The sequence below is a fragment of the Ovis canadensis genome, chromosome 3 (genome assembly GCF_042477335.2).
Source record: "Ovis canadensis isolate MfBH-ARS-UI-01 breed Bighorn chromosome 3, ARS-UI_OviCan_v2, whole genome shotgun sequence".
NCBI classification, from domain to species: Eukaryota; Metazoa; Chordata; class Mammalia; order Artiodactyla; family Bovidae; genus Ovis; species Ovis canadensis.
The window spans coordinates 101,183,681-101,198,918 of NC_091247.1; the positions used below are offsets into that span (position 1 = coordinate 101,183,681).

The 15,238-nt window shown below is 46.3% G+C and overlaps 1 protein-coding gene across 1 annotated transcript in view; it reads left to right on the forward strand.

Annotated features, from left to right (window-relative positions):
* The window catches only part of LONRF2 (LON peptidase N-terminal domain and ring finger 2), a 67,701-nt gene that overhangs the window by 21,347 nt on the left and 31,116 nt on the right, over window positions 1-15,238 (forward strand). Inside the window, 1 exon segment of the mRNA XM_069581933.1 lies at window positions 4,538-4,917. Within this exon segment, the coding sequence (XP_069438034.1) occupies window positions 4,538-4,732 (195 nt within the window). The 3' untranslated portion in view covers window positions 4,733-4,917.

A 15,238-nucleotide genomic window follows, 5' to 3' on the forward strand; every position in this document is an offset into this window, starting at 1 on the left:
CTCCCAGGAGTGCTCCAGTGATGCTGAGTTTTCTTTCTTTTTCTTATTTATTTATTTTTATTGAAGTATAGTAGATTTACTGGAGAAGGCAATGGCACCCCACTCCAGTACTCTTGCCTGGAAAATCCCATGGACGGAGGAGCCTGGTGGGCTGCAGTCCATGGGGTCGCCAAGAGTCAGACACGACTGAGCGACTTCACTTTCACTTTTCACTTTCCTGCATTGGAGAAGGAAATGGCAACCCACTCCAGTGTTCTTGGCTGGAGAATCCCAGGGACGGGGGAGCCTGGTGGGCTGCTGTCTATGGGGTCGCACAGAGTTGGACACGACTGAAGCGACTTAGCAGGAGCAGCAGCAGAGTAGACTTACAGTGTTGTTAATTTGTGATACAGCAAAGCGATTCAGTTATACCTGTGTGTGCACTCTTTGATTAGTGTTCTTTTCCATTATGGCTTCTCATAGGGTTTTGTTTTTATTGGAGTGTAGTTGCTTTACAGTGTTATGTTAGTTTCTGCTGCACAGCAGAGTGAATCAGCCACATGAGTGCATACATCCCCTCCCTCTTCAGCCTCCTTCCTCTCCCCCAGCATCCCGCCCCCTAGGTTATCAGATCACCGAGCTGAGCGCCTGTGTTACACAGCACATTCCCACTAGCTACCTGTTTTTACACATAGTAGTGGGTCTATTTCAGTGCTCCTGTCTCATTCGTCTCTCCCTCTCCTTCCCCCTCTGTGTCCACAATTCTGTTCTCTACGTCTGCTCCTCTATTCCTGCCCTGCAAATAGGTCCATCAGCGCCATCTTTCTAGATTCCATGTACATGTGTTAATGTACAGTGTTCGTTTTCCTCTTTCTGACTTACTCCGCTCTGTATGACAGACTCTGGGTTCATCCACATCACTCCAGAGGACCCAGTTTTGTTCCTCTTATGGATGAGTAATATTCCGTTGTATTTCAGTTATGACCAGGCTTCAGGTCTGTGAAGCATCGCTAAGTGCAAATGGCTCGTCTCCCCTGTGTTTGGACGATGGAGCCAAGAGGGGATGGTGTGGGCTTGTGACTGAGAGTGTATAGCTCCTCCTGCTGTGCCCGCTCACCTGTCCTGGAGGCAGGGGAGGGGACAGGGCCAGGTCTCGGCGGATTTAGGGTCAGGCGAAGTGTCTTTTGTATTGTTTCCATCAATTTTCCTTTCTTTCCGTGTCTCTTGGTGGCTGTGTCTCGTGTGAGTTCTATCTTTTCCAAACCCAGGAAAATGCTTTCAGTCAAAAGTCACCCTCAGGCATTCCTCACCCTCCGCTCTATTATAATCTCTGCTGCTCCTCTGTTTTGTAGCTCAGATTCAGAAAGCAAGGTGATTAGGCTACCTTGATGACAGTGTGAATTACCCTTTTTCTAGGTGCTTTTGCTATTAACCCAAATTTTTCTCTAATTGTAACACATTGCATGATTGTCATGGCTTAAAAACAGCAGAAATTTATTATCGTACAGTCTGGGGCTTAGAAATCCCTCAGAGGTCTCACCAGGCTGTGATCAAAGTGATGGCAAGACTTGATTCCTTGCTGGAGGCTCTGAAGGGGAGTCCATTTCCTCCCCTTCTCTGGGCTTGAAAGGCTACTGGTGTTCCTTGGCTCTGGCCCCTTCCTCCATCTTCCAGGCTAGCAGAGTTGACCTCTGACCCTTCTTCCATAATTTATTACCCCACTCTGACCACAGCCCAGAGCAGCTCTCTGCTGGAAGGACCTTTGTGATGAGGTTGAACCCGCCAGGAACAATTCAGCATCGTCTCTGCACTCCTCCAGGTCCCTCACTAAGTCGCATCTGCAGGGTCCCTGCCGCCATGTAAGCTGCATAGTCACGGGCTTCAGGAACCGAACGGTGAACACCTTTGGGAGACCGCTTGTCTTCCTGCCGCGGAGGATTTTAGGTCCTATGTGGGAGGTATTTTTATGCTGAAAGTGAAAGCATTAGTCACTCAGTTGTGTCCAGCTCCTTGCATCCCCATGGACTGTAGCCCACCAGGCTCCTCTGTCCATGGGACTCTCTAGGCAAGAATACTGGAGTGGGTAACCATTCCCTTCTCCAGGGGAATCTTCCCAACCCAGGGATCGAACCTGGGTCTCTTCCATTGCAGGCGGATTCTTTACCGTCTGAGCGACCAGGGAAGCCCCTTTATGCTGAGGCTTCCCCATTAAGCCTGCTACTCAGTGTCTCCCTACTCAGTAAAGTGAGGAGAGAAAAGAGAGTATGAACCATGCAGAAGGTTGTGTTGTCCAACACTTGTGCCATCTTCCCTTGGAGGGGAGGTGGGTGCCTTCTGCACGGTGACGTGGGCTGCGCCATACACTTTGACCTTGGTGCCATTCTTCTTCTCTCACCCTGAGCTAAGGTGAACCCGGAGCCACCCTTCCTGGTCCCCAGTTTGGATTCTGCTTGCTTCTGGAGTGGGGATGGAGGAGAAGCAGGGAGACCTGGGTATCTTGGTTTCAGTTCCGGGAATATTGAAAACAATTCTGTGGTTACCTTTTGCTCAGAGCTCAATCCAGAAGTGCCTGTTTGGTTATGAAATAAAGGCTATCAGGAGGCATAATAATTCATATGTATATTTAATAGTAACTCATTAAATGGACTTCCCTGGTGGCTCAGTTGGTAAAAAAAAAAAATACACCTAAAATGCAGGAGACCTGGGTTTGATCCCTGGGTCAGGAATATACCCTGAGAAGGAAATGGCTAACCATTCCAGTAGTCTTATCTGGAAAAGTCCATGAACAGAGGAGTCTGGTGGGCTACAGTCCATGAGGTCACAAGAGTCAGACACGACTTAGCAATTAAACCACGATACCACACACACATATATATTTAACAGTAACTCATACATACAACTATTTCATATATATGTATATTTGTCTCATTGACTTTATTATAAGATTTATAATCAAATTTGTACCTATACTGTTTCTTTATAAACATTTTGGTTTGTATAGCATGTTTAGAAAACAGTAACAGAACATTGGAGAGTAGAGATAAACATTATGATTGCTTCTTCTAATGGGTCATAGACTTTGAACTAGAGCTTTATTATTTGGCTGTGCTTGGTCTTACTAGTTGTGGCATGTGGGATCCAGTTTCCTGACCAGGGATTGAACCCAGGCCCCTGTATTGGGAGCTTGGAGTCTTAGTCACTGAACCACCAGGGGAATTGTGAATTAGAGCTTTAAGAGACTGCTGCTAAGTTGCTTCAGTCATATCCAACTTTGTGCGACCCCATAGACGACAGCCCACCAGGCTCCCCTGTCCCTGGGATTCTCCAGCCAAGAACACTGCAGTGGGTTGCTGTTTCCTTCTCCAATGCAGGAAAGTGAAAAGTGAAAGGGAAGTCGCTCAGCTGTGTCCAACTCTCAGTGACCCCATCGACTGCAGCCTACCAGGCTCCTCCGTCCATGGGATTTTCCAGGCAAGAGTACTGGAGTGGGGTGCCATTTCCTTCTCCACACATATGCTACTTCTACCCAATTCCCTTGTTCCTTAAGAGACCCTCCAACCAGCCACCATTCGCCGTCCTGCAGTGAGTACTGTAGCCATGCAGTGTCCCATAGGAAGACCAGGTGTGTCTTTAAGCCCTCGGGGTCAAATCTATCCCAGTTTTTCAGGATACAGTTCAAAGGAGTGAGGCTGGAATTGTTAGCTCTCATCTGTAAGAGAGAAAAAAGCGACCAGTGCCATTTTTCTACCGGAGGTGTCCCTCCCTGCTCTAGATGGGGGTGTAGACAGACTTTACACCAAAAGCTTTTCCTTCCTGGTTGGACTTAGTCTGTCCCTTACCGACACAGGTGCCATCTCGACCCTCCCAGTTCTACCACCGAGATGGGATGGAGATGTACCAGGGGTAGACCTGATAGCATCTCTACCTGATGTCCAGCTCTTCACCTTTAACCTTTAAGAGACTAAGAACGACTAATTCATGAAGAGTTTTCCTGTGGAAGATGCGTCTCTTGGCAGGTTCTTCCTTATGTGAATGTCTCCCATTTAAGTGTGTGACATACAAGTAAGCTTTGTCCGGGCTTCCCTGGTAGCTCTGTGGTAGAGACTCTGCCTGCCGGTGCAGGAGACACAGGTTCGATCCCTGATCCGGGAAGACCCCACATGCCACAGAGCAGCTAAGCCTGTGTGCCAAGTACTGAGCCTGTGTTGTAAAGCCTGGAAACTGCGAGTGCTGAAGCCCGTGCACGCTAGAGCCCCTGCTCCGCAACAAGAGAAGCCACAGCAATGAGAAACCCGTGCACTGCAGCCAGAGAGTAGCCCCCAGTCTCTGCAGCTGGAGGAAAGCCCACGCACCAGCAAAGACCCGGCACGGCCAGAAATAAATAAATTATAAAAAGCTTTTTAAAAAGTAAGCTTTGTCTTTTAGGGCTGAATGAATGGTGCAGTAGACCTCAAAGAGAAGGCAGCATTTAATTCTTGCTCGTGTCGATGAGACAGAAGACCACACTGAGAACAGGCTTCTACTTGAGCTGCTGATTTTGTCTTCCTTTCTTTTGCAGAGTAACCCTGGTGGTCCCGCGTGGTCCTGGTGGATGCTGGTGGTGTTGCCATTGGCACGGAAGGCTCAACTGGCCACACTGGGCGTGATCTCGCTGAAGGAGCACCTGCTTGCCATTCGGCGAATATTAGTCATCATCACGCGTAAGAGGAATAGTCGGCAAGAGCGCGTTGATAGCAGGGAGAGAAGTAGTTGATTTCTGTCGAGGTTTCTGGAACGCCTTGAGTTTTTATGAGGCGTGCCAGGCACGGACGAGTTAACATCCATCCACCATGCTTTGTAAAATGCTTGCTGATAGGGTTTCAGAATGGAACACTTGGCAGACGTTGTCTCCTACTCAGAAGTTAAGTCTGTTCTAGATGGAATCTGACTTCACACAAGGTGAGCCTGAAATCTGAATGGATCTCATGGTTGGAAAACAACCTGAAAAATCTCTCTGGAACAGATGCATCCCGTCTCAGCACACTAAAGATGATGGACGAGTGGTTTAGGTTTTGCCAGAAAGAAGATTGCCTTCCCAGTGAAGTGTCTTGCTCCTCCAGATGGGAACAGCTCGCTTGGGTGGGTGGATAGTAAGAGGGAAACTGTCTTGTTATCTGGAAGCATATTTCTCGGAGTCCGGGCTAGCTGAAAACATGCTTTGTGTGTCACTGTGAAATGGAGGAAGCAAACCGTTGTCCAGTGTGGGGGTTGAAGTTAGTCCTTATCCACGAAGTAGTGTAGAACCAAATAGAGCTGTGTTCTTGTGTCCTGCAGTAGTTCGAATGTAGTAAATTGCATATTTTAACTAAATGAATATCAGAATATACGAAGGTGTACTTTGGATGTAGAAAAACCTGGAAACAGTGTAGTTGATTTGAGGATATGTATTTGTGCATGCATACACACCCACATGCACACCCACACACCACAGGATGAATGAAGGGAGCTAGAATTCTACCCATAGTGGGATGTTAAGAATACAACCAAAACAGTGCAGAGAACCCCTTGGAAACGCAGTGCCTTGTTAATCCAGTGGGTGTGATGCATTTAGAAAATGTCGTGTCTCTACGCAGAATGGCATTAGATGTTAGACCCATCAGTAAATTTGAGCTCACTGTCCATCCACTTGGAGAAGGCACTGGCACCCCACTCCAGTAGTCTTGCCTGGAAAATCCATGGACGGAGGGGCCTGGAAGGCTGCAGTCCATGGGGTCGCTGAGGGTCAGACACAACTGAGCGACTTCACTTTCACTTTTCACTTTCATACTTTGGAGAAGGAAATGGGAACCCACTCCAGCGTTCTTGCCTTGAGAATCCCAGGGACGGGGGAGCTTGGTGGGCTGCCGTCTATGGGGTCGCACAGAGTCGGACACTACTGAAGTGACTTAGTAGTAGTAGTAATCCATCCACCGATAGACATTAAAAAGCTGCTATGAATTCGGTATCTGTTTATCCCAAGAAAGCATACCAGGACAATATACAGAGAGAGGGAGGTGGGTATGGGATGTAAATATTTAGCAAGTTTTTTTTCCAAACCCAGCCTAAAAATTCTTTTTTTTTTTTTTAAGTTTTACTGTGATCAGACTAGTTGTTATCTATTGAAATACAGTGTATAACTTCCAACCCCCTAGTGCATATTGATGATGTTCGTTGGAATAACCATTTGAACATGATGTGCTGACTCGTTCTCACTGGCCTAACAGCTGGTACGTTTAGGTGGCTTCTTGGTCTGTGAGTTGGATGTTTTTAATGACGAGATGATGAAAACCACACTGGAGAGTTATCACAGCTTTGAGTTTTGCTTTATTATTCATTCAAGATATGTGATGTTTGAGCTTTAAAGAATGCAGTTAATGATGGCCAGTGGTGGTTGGTTCATCAATCCATCAAGCATTTTTATTAGAAAGACTTCATAGTCATATTTGTTTTTAGTTGTAGGAGGTTTCAGTGGCTAAAACTCAAGTTTCATAATGGAGTGAGCAAATACTTATCTTAATCACAAAGAGAAAATTTGAAGGTATTCTCCAATCCCTGTTTCCAGTGCCTTACACACTGTGTATCTCAAATCTCATCTTAAACATGGTTTAAAGGCAATTTGGCCAAGTGATTTCTAAAATATGCTATTAATTCATGCATTGACAATGTGTGTGCCCAGTCTCTCAGTCATGTCCGACTCTTTGCGATGCCATGGACTATATGTAGCTCGCCAGGCTCCTCTGTCCAGGGAATTTTCTAGGCAAGAATACCGGAGTGGGTTGCCATTTCCTTCTCCAGGGAATCTCGCCGCCCCAGGCATCTCTTGCATTGGCAGGTGAATCCTTTGCCCCTAGCACCACCTGGGAAGCCCCTGCATGGACAGTAGTGGTCACCATTTTTAGGCATTACAGCCTAAGCTGATCACTGAACAGAAAGCAAAGCTGCAGTGTGCCAGCAGCCTCTGTTAGAAGTGGTTCTTGGCCGCCGTGGGTGTTCCTTGACCGTGGTCTTTCTCTTCTTGAAAATCTTTTAAAGCCTTACCATTGCTGTTCTGTGTGGGGGTGTCCAGATAACCACAATGTGATCCTACTTTCTCCAGGAGATGTCCTGAAGTTAAGTTTCTGTGCTCAGAGTATAAGAGTTTCCTCCTACCAGCTGGATGCTATAGCTTTCTCAGCCTCACTCTTGAAATGTCGTAACTTGCGCAGTTCTTTAACCAGAGTCATTGTTACCTCTTCCTGATTCGGTCTGCCCCTTTCTGAGCCATATTGTCATTCCGAGTGTTCTCATATAAAAGCCTGGTCAGCAGTGATGATGCAGACCAGAGCAGCAGAAATTTTTTCCTTTATTTTTAGCTTTGAACTGTTTATTTTGTATTGGGATATAGCAGATTAACAATGTTGTGATAGTTTCAGGGGAAAATTGAAGGGGCTCAGCCATACATATACATGTATCCATTCTCCCCCAAACCCTGCTCCCATCCAGGCTAGTACATCACATTGAGCAGAATTCCCTGTACTACACAGTAGGTCTTTGTTGGTTATCCAGTTTAAATATAGCAGTGTGTACATGTCCATCCCTAACTCCCTAATTATCCATTCCCCTGGCAAACATAAGTTCATTTTCTAAGTCAAAAGCTTCTTTTTTTATTTTTTTGGTTTTTGACACCAAAGGGAAGGGACTGCCGCCGCTTCATGCTCTGTGGAGCCTCACACCTCCACATCATTCAAAACAGACGGAGAGGGGTGCTTCCTGAGCACTTGGATTATGTTATTTATCATGAAGCCAAATGAAAGAAACAATATCCCAAGTCGTATTAGGAGGAAAGCTTCCTTTTACAAACTTCCAGGAATCCCAGCTCTGGTTTGCTACAAGTCTAGTCAAAACAGAGTGGTCCACATGCCTCCCTGTTCCTGCCTTCCTCTTTTTTTTTTTTTTAACTATGATAGAGATGTCATGTCTAAGGATATCTCAGAAAATAATGTAATTCCTTGTTCAAAGTCAGAGCATTCCAGTTTAACTTCACTGAAAACTTTCTGGTCCTAATGCTCTAGTTACATCAGAATAAAAACAGAATCTGCTTAGAGTGATAAAAGTGTAGGGGAGTAATTTTTCTTCCTTTAATTTAACACTGGAAGCATAGTACACTCTGTTAGATATTTTTCCAGTCACTCTCCTGCGTGACTTGATTCATAATTCCATCCCTGCCTGTGCCTTTGAAATGCAGCTGATACCGTGACAGACAGTATTCTGAAAGTCCAGGCAATTTTGCTGGGGTCGGGGGTGGGTATCTTGTTTCCTATGTATCCCTGTCATCTGAATTGAAAGAATCTTTTTTTAAGTTCCAAACTTAAAAAAATTTTAAAGTTTCCAGGTTTATCCATGCAACCACCATAGGTTCTAACCAATTCACATGCCAGATTTTGAAAGGTGATCCCATTTTATATAATAAGGATCACATCCTTATAATCAAAGAGATGTCTTTGCTTGAACTGCTTCTTTCACCCAAACCAAGAAAATGCCAAGAAAACATTCAGTAAGTTGTAACTCAACTCTTAACATATGTCAAGTCTTAGGACAAGGCTTTTCAGTCATCAAAGAACAAATTTATAGATGGTAAAATTGCTGTGAACCATGATATTACCATTTTGTCATAAAATTATTTGAAAGTTGGCCATTGATACAATGAAAATACTCCGTTGCCTGACCTAGCTATATTACATAAAGTCATTCGGATCTATGACCTGCTTTTTAAAAAATATTCATCTGTTTCTTCTCCTTCTTGTCTGTCTTTATATTTTCTCCCACCACTTAAATTACTGTTTAAAATTTAGATGCTGTCTTTCAAATAGTAAAGAAATCTAAAAAATATGGAGAAGAATGAATATAGCTCATTAGGAGGAAAATCAATGAGGGTGGTTTCTTTTTGTGTAAAGCACGGGTTTCATTTTATGCAGCTGTGCCTGGAGTCGGGTAGGGAGGTTTCCCTTCTCACATTTTAACGTGAGTAGCAGTGGCAGCTCGCAGGAAGAAGCTCTCTGTGTTTAGCGCGCCATCCCTCCTGAAAGGCCCTGTTCTGATTCTATGGTTCATCAACACCTAATTCCCAAGGAAAGTGTTAGTTGCTCAGTCATGTCCAACTCTTTGTGACCCCATGGATGGTAGCCTGCCAGGCTCCTCTGTCCATGGAATTCTCCAGGCAAGGATCCCAGAGTGGGCTGCCATCCTCTTCTACAGGGGATCTTCCCAACGTAGGGGTTGGACCCATGTCTCCTGCGTTGGTAGGTGGATTCTTTATCATCTGAGCCAGATTTGAATGGTAGGGACATCTGTACCAGCCACACAGGAGAAACGGTACCCTGAAAGTTGCCAGATATCACCTCCCCTCCACTAGGCCTGGATGCCTAACTCTAAGCCATTGACTTCTGTGTCCCAGAAGAAGGTCTTTTCACCTTCACAATTCCTTACCTGGACTTTCACCTCTCAACTTAGCGCTAAAAAAAAAAAAAAAAAAAAAAAACCAACAACAACAAAGTACCAAAAGCTGCTGAATGCTATAAAGTAGCTTTTAGTAGTGAATGTTAAGTATATATCAAAAAGACAATGTTTTGGCCACCAGATGCAAAGAGCCAACTCATTAGAAAAGAGCCTGATGCTGGGAAAGAGTGAGGGCAGGAGGAGAAGGGGGAGACAGAGGACGAGATGGTTGGATGGCATCACCGACTCAGTGGACATGAATTTGAACAAGCTCCCGGAGATGGTAAGAGACAGGGAAGTCTGGCACGCTGCAGCCGATGGGGTCGCAAGCAGTCAGACACGACTGAACAACTGAACAACAAAAACTGAATTAGGATATTTTGGCAGAATAAAATAACGAAGAAATGAAAGTGCTGCCATTGTACTTGGCCATGTTGGGGGCAGTAGCTCTGATTTGTGCCTGGGTCTTAATTTGCAACAGTGACTGAGTGACAACACAGAGGGTCAGTGCCATTGAAAGAAGTTTCATTGTTACAGTTTGCTGGAAATGAGGGACACACTGCTCTGGGGAAGCAGCAGTCGGGGAGGCAGACACAGGAGTGAAGGGAAAGCAGGGGGCAGGGCCTTCATTGTACTGATGTTTCTGCAGGCAAGGCCAGGCAGGGCAGGGAAGCAGCTTGGTGATGTCCATGTGTAGAGTCTTCTCTTGTGTTGTTGGAAGAGGGTGTTTGCTATGACCAGTGCGTTCTCTGGCAAAACTCTAGTAGTCTTTGCCCTGCTTCATTCCGCATTCCAAGGCCAAATTTGCCTGTTACTCCAGGTGTTTCTTGACTTCCTACTCTTGCATTCCAGTCCCCTGTAATGAAAAGGACATCTTATTTGGGTGTTGTTCTAAAAGGTCTTGTAGGTCTTATAGAACTGTTAAACGTCAGCTTCTTCAGCGTTACTGGTCGGGGCATAGGCTTGGATAACTGTGATAGTGAATGGTTTGCCTTGGAAATGAACAGAGATCACTCTGTCGTTTTTGAGATTGTATCCAAGTACTGCATTTCGGACTCTTGTTAAGCATCATGGCTACTCCATTTGTCCTAAGGGATTCTTACCCTTAGTAGATATAATGGTCATCTGAGTTAAATTCATCCATTCCAGTCCATTTTAGTTCGCTGATTCCTAGAATGTCGATGTTCACTCTTGCCGTCTACTGTTTGACCACTTCCAATTTGCCTTGATTCATGGACCTAACATTCCAGTTCCTATGCAATATTGCTCTTTACAGCATTGGACCTTGCTTCTATCACCAGTCACATCCACAACTGAGTAGTGTTTTTGCTTTGGCTCCATCTCTTCATTCTTTCTGGAGTTAGTTCTCCACTGATCTCCAGTAGCATATGGGGCACCTACCCACCTGGGGACTCATTCTTTCAGTGTGCTATCTTTTTTCCTTTTTCATACTGCTCATGGGGTTCTCAAGGCAAGAATACTGAAGTGGTTTGCCATTCCATTCTCCAGTGGACCACTTTTTGTCAGAACTCTCCACTATGACCCAACCATCTTGGGTGGCCCTATAGGGTTTGGCTGTTAGGTTCATTGAGTTAGACACGGCTGTGGTCCATGTGATCAGATGGGCTACTTTGCTGTGATTGCGGTTTCAGTCTGTCTTCCCTCTGATGCCCTCTCTCAGCTCCTCATGTCTTAATGGGGTTTCTCTTACCTTGGACGTGGGGTGTGTCTTCACGGCTGCTCCAGCAAAGCGTAGCTGCTGCTCCTTAGTTGGACGTGGGGTATCTCCTCTCGGCTGCCGCTCCTGACCTTGGATGTGGGGTATCTCCTCTTACCCGCTCGCTGCTCAAATTTGCCTTGATTCATGGACCTACAGTCCAGGTTCCTGTGCAGTATTGCTCTTTACAGCATTGGACTTTCCTTCCATCACCAGTCACATCCACAACCGGGTGTTGTATTTACTTTGGCTCTGTCTCTTCATTCTTTCTCGGAGAAGGCAGTGGCACCCCACTCCAGTACTCTTGCCTGGAGAATCCCATGGACGGAGGAGCCTGGTGGGCTGCAGTCCATGGGGTCGCTAAGAGTCGGGCACGACTGAGTGACTTCACTTTCCCTTTTCACTTTCATGCATTGGAGAAGGAATTGGCAACCCACTCCAGTGTTCCTGCCTGGAGAAGCCCAGGGACGGCGGAGGCTGGTGGGAGGCTGTATATGGAATCACACAGAGTCGGACACGACTGAAGTGACTTAGCAGCTTCATTCTTTCTAGAGTTAGTTCTCCACTGATCTCCAGTAGCCTGTTGGGCACCTACGGACCTGGGGAGTTCATCTTTCAGTGTCCTATCTTTTTTCCTTTTCATACTGTTCATGGGGTTCTCAAGGCAAGAATACAGAAGTGGTTTGCCATTCCTTTCTCCAGTGGACATTTTGTGAGACCTCTGCACCATGACCCATCCATCTTGGGTGACCCTACATGGCATGGCTTAGTTTCATTGAGTTAGACACAGCTGTCGTCCATGTGATCAGATTGGCTACATTGCTGTGACTGTGGTTTCAGTCTGTCTGTCCTCTGATGCCCTCTCTCAGCTCTTACCATCTTATTTGGGTTTCTCTTACCTTGGACGTGGGGTGTCTCTTCACAGCTGCTCTAGCAAAGAGCCGCCATGGCTCCTTACTTTGGATGCGGGGTATCTTCTTATATCCGCCGCTCCTGACCTTGGATATGGTGTATCTCCTCTCGGCTGCCGCTCCTGACCTTGGACATGACATATCTCCTCTCGGCCGCTGTTCCTGACCTTGGACATGATGTATCTCCTCTCGACCGCCGCTCCTGACCTTGGACATGGCGTATCTCCTCTCGACCGCCGCTCCTGACCTTGGACATGACTCCTCTCGACCGCCGCTCCTGACCTTGGACATGACGTATCTCCTCTCGACCGCTGCTCCTGACCTTGGACATGGCATATCTCCTCTCGACCACCGCTCCTGACCTTGGACATGGCGTATCTCCTTCAGCCTCTGGCTGCTCCAATTTGCCTTGACTCATGGTCCTAAAATTCCAGGTTCCTAGCAGTATTGCTCTTTACAGCATTGGACTTTCGTTCCATCAGCAGTCACATCCAAATTGATTGTTGTTTTTGCTTTGGCGCCATCTCTTCATTCTTTCTGGAGTTAGTTCTCCACTGTTCTCAGTAGCCTGTTGGGCACCTACTGACCTGGGGAGTTCATCTTTCAGTGTCCTGTCTTTTTTGCTTTTCATACTGTTCATGGGGTTCTCAAGGGGAGAATACTGAAGTGTTTTGCCATTCCCTTCCCCAGTGGACCGCATTTTGTCAGAACTCTCCACCATGATCCGTGCGACTTGGGTGGCTCTGTACGGCATGGCTTATTTTGATGAGTTAGGGAAGGCTGTGATCAGACTGTGGTCAGATTGGCGACGTTGCTGCGACTGTGGTTTCAGTCTCTCAGTCCTCTGATGCCCTCTCTGAGCTCTTACCGTCTTGGGTTTCTCTTACGCTGTATGTGGAGTACCTCTTCACGGCTTCTCCAGCAAAGCACCGCCGCTGCTCCTTACTTACAATGTGGGGTATCTCTTCCCATCTGTTCCCGCAAAGCGCAGCCTCTGCTCCTTACCTTGGACGTGTGGGGTCTACTCTTGGCCACTCACTGGGCCAGTTGGCCTTGATTTGTGGATCCAACGTTCCAGGTTCCTATGCAGTACTGCTCTTTACCACATTGGTGCTTCCCTTCCATCAGCAGCACATCCACAACCGGGTGTTGTTTTGCTTTGGCTTTGTCTCTTCAATCTTTTTGGAGTTTTTTCTTCGCTGATCTCCAGTAGCATATTGGGTGCCACTGAACTGGGAAGTTCATATTTCATGGTCCTATCTTTTTTTTCCTTTTCATACTATTCATGGAGTTCTCAAGGCAAGAATACTGAAATGGTTTGCCATTCCTTTCTCCAGTGGACACATTTTGAGAGACCTCTCCACCATGACCAGTCCGTCTTGGGTGGCCCTACGTGGCATGGCTTAGTTTCACTGAGTTAGACAAGGCTGTGGTCCATGGTATCAGATTGGTTACTTTGCTGTGTTTCAGTCTCTCTACCCTCCGATGCCCTCTCTGAGCTCTTACCGTCTTACTTGGGTTTCACTTACGTTGGACGTGCGGTATCTCTTCACGGCTGCTCGAGCAAAGCACTGCCGTGGCTCCTTACCTTGAATGTTGGGAATCTCTTCTCGGTCACTGGGGTTGAATTTGGACATGGGGTTCTCCTCTCGGCCGCTCACTGCTCCAATTTGCCTTGATTCATGGACTTAACATTCCAGGTTCCTATGCAGTATTGCTCTTTACAACATTGGTACTTCCCCTTCCATCACCAGTCACATCCACAGCCTGGTGTTGTTTTTGCTTTGGATCTGTCTCTTCATTCTTTGTGGAGTTAGTTCTCCACTGATCTCAGTAGCATATTGGGCACCTACCGACCTGGGGAGTTTGCCGGGGTCCAGCCTCAGCAGAGTCCAGGGATACCCTCAGGATGGCCGGCGTTGGTGAAAAGAATGAAAGAGTGACACGGGGTGACCAAGCTTCGGTGAGCGAGGCCCGTCACTTTATTTTCAGAGGGAGCTTTTATACCCTGAGTTGTACATTGAGCAGTGTGAAAAAATGCAGAGGAGTCAGCTCAACATTCCATCAGTGTTAAGTTTTATCGATACCAGGTTTCTTCCTGCATACCGTTTCATAAACCAGGGTCTTATTTTTTGTACATTATCTTCTGGCTCGGAGGCCTGTTGACATTTTATGACCCCTTTTTGATAAAGGTTGGTCAACTAGAACACTTACTTTCCCTTGAAATGTTTTTTCTTGAATTCCCTAGCCTGCATCACCCTTAAAGTACAGAGTTACATTTTTATGGAGCAAAGGTTCAGTGGGTTACAGCAAAGAAAGAACGTATTAACTCAAAGTCTAACGATGCTGATGCTAAGGCTGCTACTTGTTTTTTCTACATCCTAACTATATGCACTCCCAGGAACACAGTGGCTAAGGGATGTGGGAACTTGGCAGCAAGCATTGGCTCAACAATGTTGCAAGAGTCTGGATAAACCTGTCAAGTAAGCTAGAACGCTAACAAGGGGTTTGAGTTGAAATACTCCTTTCATGCCCAGGAGATTTATCAGTAGAGCCCTACGTTGATTTTCTCCAGAGAAAGGTGGTCAGGGATAGCCCCCTGTTAATGTCAGAAGAGTTGGTGAAAGGCATAAAAGAGTAAGACAGATTCTGGTTTGGGGGTAGACGCTTGAGCAGGTCCGGGGGTGCCCTCGAGTCCTGATGTGCCTTGCTCATCGGGTCTCCTCCGTATGACCTTCTCATGGGTGGGATTGGCCCAGGGAGTCCCTCAAGTCCTGAAGCCTTGCTTGTCAGGTCTCCTTCACATGACCTTGTCATGGGTGGGATCTCCCGTGCTGGCTCCAGGCATCTCCCCCTTTTTATGTTTTAAGACAGCCAGATGTAATTCAGTCGCAAGCTTCTGAGTGTTCTGTCGAAGAGTTTTAACAATACAAGGAAGAATAATTATGGAAGCAGAAATAGAGCGGCCACAGCAGCATAGCTAAAAATACTAGACAGAATGTTTTTCCCTGAAATAAAGTTAGAAAATGTATGGAAAAGTCATTTGTTGCTCCTGTGACAGTAAAATCTAATCAGGAGTGTTCCATGGTCTTCATCTGATTATGAAGTTTCCCTAAATCTAGACTAATGTTGGAACTAT